Source organism: Amphiprion ocellaris, chromosome 23, assembly GCF_022539595.1.
Source record: "Amphiprion ocellaris isolate individual 3 ecotype Okinawa chromosome 23, ASM2253959v1, whole genome shotgun sequence".
NCBI lineage: Eukaryota > Metazoa > Chordata > Actinopteri > Pomacentridae > Amphiprion > Amphiprion ocellaris.
This window is the reverse complement of record NC_072788.1, coordinates 18,551,338-18,564,275: the sequence shown is the minus strand read 5'-3', so window position 1 is coordinate 18,564,275 and position 12,938 is coordinate 18,551,338. Positions and strand designations below refer to the sequence as shown.

Sequence of the window (12,938 nt, the reverse complement as noted above, 5' to 3'; positions counted from 1 at the left end):
ATCCTACGACTTATATCCCACTAATCCAAGCTATTTTGAATTTTGCACAGATGTGCATATATTAACTACAATAACAGGGGACACCTATACAGCCTTGAGGATCTACCACTTTGTTGCAAAGTAATCCACCAAGAATTGCACTTGCATGTTATGTTACATTTGGCTGATCACTAGTTAATCCACATTTGCCAGTATAATGATTTTTTTGCTGGAGATCTCAACATCAGCATCCCCAAAGTCTTAATGGAGCAGTCTCACTAAAACAAAAGTAAGAAAAGCCTTTTTTCACTCCTTTAAATTGTATTTTGAGATACATTATGTGCGTACAAAGAAAAAGGGCGACGTTATCTTTTCATAATCAGTTAATTCTATTTATGAGTATGCTTTTGATAGACCCAATTGTCCAGCAATGCAAAACAAAAGAAAGAAAAGCTGCAGCTGTTCACTCCAGGAACACCTCAAAAATATAATATTAGATGGGGGGTTTTAGTGTATCATTCTCTGTGTAATAATTTGCTGCAGAATTGTGACACAAAAAGGAAGAATGTATATGCTTTCATGTGAAGATAAAATGCGTCATGCAGTAACTATAAGCTATTCTTGGCGCTGGGCTGACTAATTCATAACTGAGGTCACAGAATCACAAGACACACAGCAGCCCATTTCAGTCCTTTTGGTTTACCTCTGTCCTTTGACCTCCCTGAGGCAAAAAACTAACTGCAGCCAAGTGAGCTTATCTAAGCACCAAAACAAGAGTAGAGCAAGTCTGAACCCAAAAATCTAGATGTCTTCAAGAGAGGCACTTTTGTGTTTCTTGCTTCATTGTTAACTAAACAGTCCACTGCCACAAAGTGACTTGGTTTCACCTGAATTTGGAGCCTCTACTTGATTTAATCCATTCGCGAAACACTTTGAGACAGGCGTCGCAGTAACAATAAGTGCTGCTTGTCACAAGGCTAATTGCATGGTAAATTCTCCACCAGGCAATCTTGACCTAAGACAAAAATAATCTAGGCCTGCCATCTGTAGCAGACGAGAAACTATTCCCTAAAAATAATATCAAGAAAGAGCTTTGCATGGAGGCAACTTCCTTTTCAGGGAGGGAGGTTGAGGGTGTGGTAACTGATAAGATAGAAAACACATTTCTTCCTCAACCATCCAAGGAGTGTAGAGCAAAGGAGACAGGCTGATTTGGAGAATTATGAAACTCCTCTGACTAAGCATAGACAGACAACCTTGGGTTTGATTTCAGAGAATGAGTGTTTTTACTGTGGGAAATCTTGTTTATAGCATCAACTCTATCTTGTTAGCAAGGATCTGATCGGGTCAGCATGCTTATGTGATGCTACTGGAGAATGAGAATGGTAAACAATATGAACACAATTAGTGTCCACTTAGATTTGCTATCTACATTATGTGCATAGATCAAGGGCTGTGAAAATCTATACTGAGTCCCTTCAGACAAAATGTGTAATGATTCACATGCTGTAAGCATAGCAGATTCTAATGTGACCCATCGTCATGCTCTTTTGAGAAATCCCATCCTTTTCCATGACAGCCTCAGAATTGATGTTAGTGTTTTAACTCCACTTGTCTTAGTTTTTCATCATTTTTAAATCAAGCAAATTTTTGCTTTGACTCAAAAAAGGTGAAGTTGGAAAACACATGATATTAAACCTTCACCAACACTGGCCAAATTATTCTAAACATGCAACATTTTGATTTTACTAACAGTGACAATGACAAAGATGCAGGAGTGGAAAATCACACCTCACTGGGTGTTTCATTCAGGGAAAAGATTTACATGAAAAGCAGAAACTAAATAATTTACAAAAACTCTTACTGTGGATATTTAATATATAAAGATGAAAATTGATTTAGGGACCTAAGTGGGAACATTTTTAACAATGATTCTGATCTCCAAGAAGTCTATTTAAACAGCTCATCAAATAAAAGAGCTTTCTCTTAAACAGATAAGGATCTTGTATCAGACATTGTAATGATGTTAAGTGGAAACATGTCTGGTCCTTGGCCAAGAGCCATGTAAAAGAGACATGTGTTGAAGTGGCTTTTTAGCGTAATCCCTTCGGCGAACAAATCAGTTGTTCAAAGAGTTGTATGAGTGATTTGCATGCCGACAGAAGCCATCGGCACACTGCGTTTCATCTCTTAATCCCTTTGATTAGCAGTAATCTACAGCCTGCTCCCCAACTCTAACCGGTCAGCCACAGCAGATGGGTACAGCTTGGCTCCTGTCTGGACTTAACTGCCATTACTATGGTTTGTGTAGTGGTGACAGTGGGTGTTCATCACTGGTTACTTATAACAAAGCTAACAGGGAGTGTTCCTCTAAATGGATATGTTTATGTTTTCTCTTTGCTGCCCTCACTTGTTGCAGGATTATTAACATGGTCCTTTAACCATAATTAGTATGTCCCAACTCCCACAGCTAGGGATGGATACCAAGCCTCTTTATTTAATGAGCACCGCGCAAATCTTTTTAATACAATTTTTAAATATATTACATAGAAGAAAGTTGTGTTGCAATACAACAATATATGTGTCAATGGTGCATTTTTTTTACAAATCCAAAACAGAGTTCTGACTTAACACCTTGTGTAAGAGGTGTTGAGTAGCTTCGAACGGCACACACAGGTGACGATGAAGGAGAGAGGCAAACGTCCAAAAGAAATATTACACCTGACAACAGTTGATGAAGAAAAAAGAATTCAGCAAAACTTTATCACATTCAGACAAAGGAATACAAGGTTTGACTGCTGGGTTCGTAGTTCATTCCTAACCAGGTATGTATGCTAGCAACCCGAATACGGAGAGGTCCTGTGTCCATGCCCCACTGGGTCAGAGGACCCTTAGCAGCATAAAGGAGACCAACACAGCATTACAGGCAACAGGAACTCCCTCTCTATGAAAAGATCTGTGATTATCCAAAGTTTCCCATTCTCAACAAATTTTTCCAAAGCCTGGACAAAGAGGAGGCGCAGAAGTCTAGTTTTCTCTCAAACCACTGGAAAACAATATGGTCAAAGATTGTCGTGAAATTTTTGACCAATTACACCAAGTATTACTGCCTGCCCCAGCTTTAACGTTGCCAAGATAAAGGACAGTCACATTGCTCACTCCTAAGACTCACTATTTATGAATTAATTATTAAGCCTAAAAGCATACAAAAAAACCCCCACAATCTTAACTCCATTTATTGTGATTAAGTAACAAAAACAAATCATGGCATGCCACAGGTGGGCCGGTTGGAGGAAATGTTATATGCAAATGAATAACAATTTTTTAAGAAATGAGGGAAAAATATTTTATTTTAAAGGAACAGCTGAACTCCACAAAAATAGGAGAACATCATAGAGGGGAAACTAGAACTAGCGTGCATGACCCCACCCACTGCAATTTATTATCATAGAGAAGGGTTGTGCTCACATGAGCCTGGAGGACTTGAGGTGGATAAACCACATAAGATGCAACCACACCCTCCTACTGTCCCTTTCTTTTCCATAAAAAAGACAGAAATGGACTTTCCAACCTGAAACATGATACCTACAATTAACTCTGTGAGTACCCACTGGTTGTCCACCAAACTAGCTTACACAAAAGCTTAATGTACAGTGCTTTAAAAGTCTTGGTGCATGGCTACATTTGTTGTATGATGGCAAGACCATGATATGAAACAGTATCTGAATTTTGAAGTGTAAAAGAATCTTACACTCCTACTGACCTAACACCCCACTTTCTAAACCCTTTGACCATGCATGGAACCTGAGCCATTTTAGTGAGATGGGAAAAATGTGGGGGCAAGTTTAGGCTAAGTTCATTCCTCTAGGCAAAGGGCTACAGCACAGTCTCGATGCATTTTTGGTCACAAAGTCATGGAAAAGCTCAGAAAAAAAAAAACAGAATTTCTTACATTTGAGTCTAACAAAGTTATGACTTTTTTCAATACATGTTCTTTTTAAAAGACACTAAAAGACTAATTGCTGTTCACTATGTGCTTAAAGGTGGGATCTACTGGCAGAAATGTAATACAACATTCATAATCATGTTTTCACTTAGTGTATAACCCCTATAACTAGAAATCGCTGTGTTTTTGTTACTTTAGAGCGAGCCCTTTATATCAACAACAGGAAGGCTTCCTCTTCACCACAGTCCCCAATGTTGCACCGCCATGTTTCTACAGTAGCCCACAAAAGAGAAACCCAACACCAGAGGACATTTTGCATTTTCAGTAAAATTCTACACACTAGACCTTCAAGCAAATATTTCATGATATGGCACTCATCTAGCAATACAGAACAGCATTTCAGGGCAAGCCTTTATTCTGTTGCCTTTAGAAACCCTGACAAACAGGGCATGTCACAAACTGAACAGTAAGTGGCATTTTACACAATGTAAAGTAGGTCTCAGGTCCCACACTGAAGAAGCTATGTCAACATAAGTGCCAATGTTTAAACACAGGATAAAGGTGTTATAGAAAAAACTCACAAGGGGCAGTTAGAGTTTAGACTGCCAAAGCAGAGTAACAACTAGTCCTTCACAATATTACAGGGAGAGTAAGTTGGCTGCCCAAACAATCCGTGTTTATGACTTCTATATGTGAAGTAGAGAAGACCTTGACCTGATTCTGCAGCATCTTACAGCAACACAAATCCAAAAACATACCAGCTACATTCACTTCCTGAGCCTGCCTACAACCCCCCTCCAGTTTAAACAAGACAGGCTGTCTTGCTCAATGTCTCAGACATAAAGCAAACGTGCTCCAGCATTATCTGGCTACAGGTGTGAGGTAAAAAGTTTAACAAGACGAGCAATTCATTCCATGCCAGACATGTCTAAACTGTTACCAGAGAGGTGATAAAAGACTTTAGCAGTCCTGAAGCCAATCCTTGTTGAGTAACCTCCACACCCTTGGCAGTAGATTCCCTTTCAATGAAGCAGAGAAATATAATAATAGTAGTAGTGAGGAAGGTAAACAGAGAGTGGCGAATGAATAATTTCCACAAGTTGATGTCCAGGTTCAGATATAGCCAGTCAATAGGGGATGACGACGAGTTGTGTTATTGACTGAAAAAATATACCATAATTCTGAATGTCAATAGATGATGTAATAGTGTTAATGTAGCAACAGCCAAGAGCAGAACTGCCCAAAAATCTCCGTCCAGAGATTGTGAGGCAGTGGGTATTTTCCGTGGTTGCAGTTTGGTCAAACAGCAAACTCAGCAACCACAGCCACATCTGGTCATTTAGTTATTGGCTGTTGCATATTCATACACTGAGCAGCTGGACAGTTAAATGACTGCGACTCAACTGTGTGTGTGCTGTTTTTCCACTTTGTGGGTTTGGAGAGAGCAGTCCATGTAATTGCAATAAAACATCTTGTTGGAAGCGGAAAGAAGGAGAGGAATCATAGTGGAGACATTTTGAAAATGTCAGGCTGGTTAGTCTTCGCATCCTATAATGCTAGCCTGAGGACACACTTCTTGGGCTGTCCACCCACTCTCCAGAGCTGGCCATGTGATGTCAGAGAGATAAAAGTGCGTCGTGTTCTCATGCCTCTACAGCTAATCCCTGGGAACACACACACACCATTCTTGTTCATCTTCTCGAGTCAAAACACCCGCATCCAAAACACAGGGAAGAATTCATATCATGAATGGCACCTAACTCTGGCAATATACTGAGTATTAGTTCTTTCTGACTATCGTATGAATAACAAAGCTTATGCAGTAGTCATGAAGCTTCAAAAGCATTAAATGAAATGGAATGAAATGAAAATAATTTTAGGAAAGATATTTTAGCAAAGATTGTTCGTGAAAAATGAATAAGAGGGCTGATGAATCAGATTGTAGACATGCCTGCACAAAGCAAATAAGGGCAAGGTAAAACCACAAGAAACCATTTCAAGTTCAAACTATACTGTGGCTGTTACGTGATCACCTCAGAATGCATTGCTACTAAACATTCACTGAGATTTTAACTCTATCTGGTGACAATAACCAGGTCTTGTGCCAATCAGGCTGTATCTAACCTCTCACAAGGCCACCTGTTGACTGCATAAAGGGTCACTCCCCAGGTCAAGTGTAAAAGAGTGCAGTTCATTCAAAAGCCCATGCAGTTTACAAGAATAATCCTAGGTCACCCTCACAAAACCCTTTCAGTATAGCATCTAATTTAAAGTCAGTGTGCATCCCTTTGCTTTATACAGCAGTGTGTGTCCTACAGCACATGGGAGTTCAGCTGGCACCGGTCAAAACATTCCTCTGACAGACCACACAAGCTAACCACTGTATGCTGCTCAAAGGCTACAACAGGAGCTACAAAGAGCCCAAAGAAGGAAAGCAATGGTGGCAAGGAAGATATCACTAGTATAAAAGATGAAGATGCCATCACCAAATAGAGAAGTGAAGACACATAAAATAATAATTCGCTCTAAATTTCATTACTCACAGAGTTGAGAGTTAAAGTTTGCTCCATGTATGGTGCTGGGTACGTGTGTTTGGCTTGTCTTCAGCGCTGCTCCGCACGCCTGGTGTATGTAAAAGAGTCCATCCACTGAATCCCTGCAGTGTGTGTGCGAGTCTATGTTTGCAGTGCAGAGAGACAGAGCTGAACGGGGGAGGAGAGCGCATGCAGAAGCACCGAAAAATCCTGACAGCTACTGAGAGTTCAAAAGCTCCCTCCTCTTCCTCTGCTGCTGGTTTCTCTCTCCGACTCCCTCCCTCTCTCTCTCTTTCTCTCTCTCTCTCTCTCTCTCTCGCTCCCTCTCTCTCTCTGCTCTGAATTCCTCCTCTTTCCCTCTCTATTTACCTCACTCCCCATCTCTGTGTCTTGATGGCTTCTCTTAGTATCTGCTACGCCCACAGGATAGATCTATTGCAAACAAGAGCTGCTAATATCTCCATACCTAAAAACCTAAAAGGAGAGGAGAAATTTCACACTCATGCAGTAAAAGAGGTGCCCCAAATTGCCCAGCAGGGACCCTTGGGTATGCCTGAATAAAACTATGTGCCTTAACTAATGGCTCAAACTAACAGATGTTTTCATATGCAGCAACACCTCAGAAGGCAGTCAGTGTGAACATAGGCACAGCAGCTCGCTAATGGTGTCATCGCTGCAAAGTTGAACACACTGTAAACACACATCTGCTGACTGTTGTAAGCACAAAGCATCTGTTTGAAGCTACTGTGATGAGCAAGAAATAGACTGTAGTCTAGTAGTGGTAGAGCTGTACAGTGGGGGCATTTGCAGTAGATCACTGACAAGCTCCACACGGAAATAAAACGAGGAGGAACAAAGCAGCAAATTCTTCATGCCCAAACATGAAGGAGATCTGACAACAAAAGCTCAGCGTGCATCAAAACAGTCTTCACCATAAGATGCAAGTAAACACATCAGCAGTATTTTTTCCCTCTACTGAAACAAAAAGGCACATATCAATAAGCAACAGACAACATGTTACATGAGTATGAAGAAACTAACAACAAAAAACAATTACTTGTTACTGCCTGTAGCAGTTTCAAATTTTCATACTTTTCAAGACTTAAATATCCAGAATTCGCTATAGATTTATAAGACCATATCTGACCTACAAGTTCAAAAATAGCTACATGTTTGTTGTGTAAAGAAATGGTTTTAAGTTCAAGTTCTAAATACAGACTGGCGACATGTCCAGGATGTCCCCAGCCTTCGCCCAAAAGCCTGGGTTTTGCTTTCCACACGAAGGTGACGCGTGGAAATGAGATACTCTGAATCTGGAAAAACTCGTGTAGCTTTTATACTCCGTGCGGTGTCTGTTCCCAAACTGCAGGGCACAGTGTAAGCGTAAACACACGTCTACCACGGTACCAAACTAGAGTAGAAGAAGTTTTGCCATTGCTTACACACCATGCCAATTGCACACCATGAATTGTTCATAACCTGGTTATCACGGTGATCTCTGTGTGATGAATTGTATAAATGCCTGTATTTCTGAACTTCTGCTGCTAGGAGCTCTTATTCTTTGGCCATGTTTTCTCATAGACTGTGTTTTCCATGTGTCTCCATCCTTATCAGCAGCTGCAGAAGAGGCAAACATAACAGGTAAGGAAACACTCGCTTCCAATTCTCTCTCCATGAGTGTTGTGTTCATGACTCATTGGCATGGAGTGCACCGGTGTGTGCCACGCATCTCCACAGTGATGCATCTGGCTCACAGCTGGGTGGAGACAGTTGCAGCGGTGATAGTGGGGAGGATCATGTCACTGCTTGGGATAATGTCAGCAGCTCACCCAGTTGGTGCACCTAGGACTGCTTTACAATGGCTGCAGTGCTGATTTGCAGACCTCAAAACCACAAGTGCATCATGGAGAGGATGGACAACACGTCGGTGGTGATATATCTAAACAGGCAAGGGGGACATGAAATTCCCCCACTGGCACAGTGCTGATGCAGAGATTTTGACAGAGGCAGATCAGCACCTTGACTCACTGAGGGCCTAAAATGTTCCCGAGGTCCTTAATGTGGCAGCAGACAGGACAGAATGTATAGAGGGGGCCCACTTAAAGAGGAGTGATGCATCTCATCAGAAACAGTGCAACAGCCTGGTAGTGCTTTAGCTAACCACAAGTAGTTGACATTTTTGCAAGCAAGAAGAACGCTCAGTGTTCACCCTAGTTCTCTGTAAGGGCAAGTGACCGAGTTGTATGCTTTCCCATCCATCACCTACTGCTGCACAAAGTTCAGTTGCAGCATCTGTTGATCATCATAGTGGCACTGTTGAGTCCAAGAGCGCAAGGTTTCAGGACCTGGCAAAGATGGCACACACAACATCGTGGGCAGTCTAGATATAGATCTGTCCATAGCCTTGTTTCAAGCAGGGAGCGTACTCTGGTTGCAAACAATCCTGGGGCAGTGACTTATGGTGTAACGATTGAGAGACGGAGACTAAGCAAGTTGGGACTGCCTGAAATAGCTGTCAACAATATTCAGCTCATGCCCCAAGACACAGCCAACCAAGAAGGGCCATGCTGCAATCACCTTGCGGGTGTTTACAGCAGCTGTCACAGCTGGACATAATGGTTGGGGTTGCTTCACAGCCAGAAGTCACTCCTTGTAAAGTGATTCCTCTGTGGGGTCCACGGGGGATGGCCAGTCATGGGTGATTGGTTTCCTAGAGGGACCTGCGGACAGTGCTGGATGGGATGGCTGGCCCATCTTTTGAGACTCTGAAACAGGTGAGCTTGGAGCTGGTGTCAACTGAGGTGGTTCACTTAACTGTTCATATGGTAGGAAGGGCACAGTCAGAGAGTCACTGCTATCACAGCTGCTGACTCACTGCATATACAGTGCTATCCACAGAGGATATGAGACCAAGGATGTACCTCCAAAGTGGGCCTCAGGGTGCACACTACCGGAGACGTTGCTGCCTTCACCGCCCTCCTTGGGGGTGTTTATTGGCAGTGTCTTCGTCAGGTCATACCTGACCGTGGCAGGTCATACCTCAGGAATGTGATGCCTGGACCGGTTTCTCATTTAGTGGTTGGGACACTGTCAGAGGTACGTCAGAACAATGTGTTGCAGTTACTGCTACAACACATGGATTCGTGGACAGTCTGAGACCCCAGGCAGTCGGTGCTTGGACTGTAGGCCTTGTGTTTCTCATTTTGATTTACATTTTATCCCGATGTCTTTCAAAACACTTGTACCACTGATTGGACGGTGAGTGAGAAAAATCTGTCTCAGTGTTGATGAGTTAACAGTGAAATCCAATGTAGCCATGTCCTTAATTATACATTACTTAATAAATATTTAACCAGGAGACTCATTCAAAAGGCCATTTGAGAAACTGAAGTTTTTAGTACTTCCATGTTGGCTTAATTTTTCAGCCCCAAAGAAGTATGACTTCTAACAAAAATAAGTAGTTCACAAAATTGGATGCTTAAGTAAAATCACCATTCTTTGAGTGTAAGTCCATATAAAGACATATTGGAAATGATGTTGGATGGGCTTTGTCATAGCAGCAGATTGTGGCCAATAAATAAAATATATACCAATAAATTATACTAGAGAAATGCAAAATGTATGTTCAAAATTATTTAGAAACTTATATTAGAATATATATTAGAATCTGGAATCTACATAGACAGTCCACTGACAAGTTTATTCCAACATTGAAATGATCTGGTCATGACATATCTAGCATAGAGTTTTCCAGTAATGAAACTGACATGTTAGTTTATCTCATAGTTGCTTTGTCAGCTGTGGTGATCAGGCAAAGAAACATGGGTATTCAGCACACAAAACAGCTCCTACATCACAAAGTTGTACGCAGTTAAACACAATCTTCACCATCAGTAGAATATGGGTATTCTGCTCTGTCCCCAGCTATTTTATTCTTTCCCAAATGGCTTTCAAACCGTCATCCTCTGATTCAGTAGTGTTTAAAATCAACACTGTGCAGCTCAGGTAGCTCACCACCAAGGTCATGTTATTTAGTCTCGAGCAACTGTAACATCACCAGCCAATATATCAGTGTCAGAATTTCTTGTTCCCTGAAATCAGTATCTGTCCCAAAAATCTAGTATTAGTCAAGCTCTAATTTTAGTATCTCAAACTAAGTCTTCTTTAATCTAACACACACAAAAAAAAGCACTTTCTATTTTCCACTACACTGAAATGCTAAACCCAACACAGCCTACTTCACCTGTTTAAAATGCGGGCCATTTATTCTTCACTCAACATATATTAGAGTAGCCTAAACTTGCCTCTACTTGTCTGTCCTATAGCAGGACATGATAGAACAGAAGTGTGAAGTTCGGGTATTTCTTGCTGAAAGTGTGAAAGAATTCAACTCCTCCAATGCTATTTTGTAGTACAAAATATGGCAGCAGCTCAAAATTTAACAGAGAACAAGAACAAATCTCTCATGTCATTGCTTGGAAAGCATTTCACTGCCCAAACTGCACGAGAATGTGATAAATACAAACTTCTAATCTTGAAGACAGCAGCATCAGTTGCTAGGAGTGGTAATGGTAAACTCAGAAGTCTTTTTACTCTTGATTGATGCAACATAATTGGCAATTAATGGGAAGCCATAGAAAGCAATTGCAATAAAATACATCACAAAATTAACAAAAAAGGCATTGAAGGAGAGCTGTACATGTCCACGAACTTAGAGCGAAGATACAGAACAAAAATACATGATTTTTTAATTGTTTAAATTGTGTAAGCTAACAAGACATGACACCCAGAAATGAATAGAAACAATGCAACTCAAACCAGTTTCTGACCATTCAAACATACAATGAGGAAGGTAAAGGAGAACAAATGTGGCTGGTGATTGGGATAGACACACATTGTGCTATTCAAGCAGTAACTCTGCAGCTGTTTTAACCTTTATAGCCATTTTTATTCCTGCAGCTGTGCATCTGAGGGAGACCTGTTCGAAACATGGAGCACTGTTCAGTGCATGCTGGGAGAGGCAGATTTGTGGTGTGCCCCTGTGAGTGCCATGTGTGGTCTGCGAGTGTGTCTGTGTGTGCGTAAAGGTACAATGCAGTATTCCATTTTTTGGTTAGATTTTGTGCTTATGGTGTACTTCAGAGCAATTACAAGATGTAGTGACAGTGTGTGTGTGTTTGTTGTTATAAATCAGTGTTCAAATCAGTTCCTCTGCAACATTGATTATGAGAGAATGTAAGCACAATACTCAGGCATGCAGCAGTGCTCATTAGCAAGACCAGTCAAACAGGACCATGCCTCTGGCCCGCACAAAGACCACTTTTGTGAAACCCCTTGTCACAAGTGTAGTAGCAAACACAGAGTTCAGGGCAACAATGGTTAAAAAAGAGCTGTAAGTGGAGCAGGATAAGAATGGATGGTTAAACTGAATGTTCACGTTATTTAAGCATGTCAACATTACTGCATACAGGCCTAGCTAGATGGGAAGTACAAAAGACCAAAAATAAAACCAAATGCTGCACTCCACAAAACTGTCATTTTAAATTAACTTGAAAAAAATAAAAATGAATAAAATCTAAAACTTTAAAAATGTGATTTAAATGTGTTTTGAAAATGTACAAAACCAACTAAAGTTCTGGGGGAAACATTCTGACAAGTAAAAGAATTTTGAGCTTACCTCAAGGTCATCCAGTGATCGTGCAAGGCTGAGACGTTTGGCAGAATGAGGTTTGGAGGAACGGACAGCACCGATACCCCAAAACCTGGATCCCTGTCAGAAAAAGCAGACAGATCAGCACACACACGAAGACCAATAATGACAACTTTATTATCATCTACTGGAATTTCTCACAAAGTAAAGCTGAAAACTCATTAAATCTGTTAGTGCCCACATCGATACATTCATCAAGAATGAGTCACTCGTGCAGTGTAAGAGGAAATGAAAACGTGACAGCAAAATCACAGTGAGAAATGTGAATACTTCAAAGAAATGGTCTCAAATTTTCTACTAGATTTGACTGATTTCTTGGCTAAAGCTTTACAGTCTGTCAAAACCTACCATAAAAGATGACACAGGACCACCATGGTTTTGACCTAAGACAATGTCTTACCAAGCCACCATTTTATAACATTTGGAGAGGTTATGTCGGATGTTTAAACAAGAGTTTAAGAATTGCAGATAATCACCACTGCAGGACAAGGGCTCTTCCCTGTAATTTGTTTGACTTCCTGTCCAAGATTTCTGATGTAATGCAAGGTAAGGGAAATGGATGCATTCCAGCTCTGAGTATGAAATACAAATATTTTTCTAAACTAAATAAGGTACCAAACCCCAATGAATTCAGTAATGTGAGTTCAAAAGCAATACATTATTATAACCAAACTTCATCCGATACACCTACATGTTTCTTTTTTTGCCAAGCCATTTACAAACATTCATTTATGTGCCTAATTTAACAACATGACTAATTAGAGCCCTC

The 12,938-nt window shown here is 40.9% G+C and overlaps 1 protein-coding gene across 3 annotated transcripts in view; it reads right to left on the bottom strand.

Annotated features, from left to right (window-relative positions):
* The window catches only part of rgs12a (regulator of G protein signaling 12a), a 46,263-nt gene that overhangs the window by 27,352 nt on the left and 5,973 nt on the right, over nt 1-12,938 (bottom strand). For 2 of the 3 annotated variants that reach the window (XM_035940922.2, XM_023294146.3), the window contains exon 3: nt 12,137-12,229. In XM_035940922.2, coding sequence (XP_035796815.2) covers nt 12,137-12,229 — 93 coding nt within the window. Of the gene's footprint in view, nt 1-6,468; nt 6,718-12,136; nt 12,230-12,938 lie in introns of those variants that run through there. The other variant, XM_023294149.3, reaches the window with a different exon arrangement.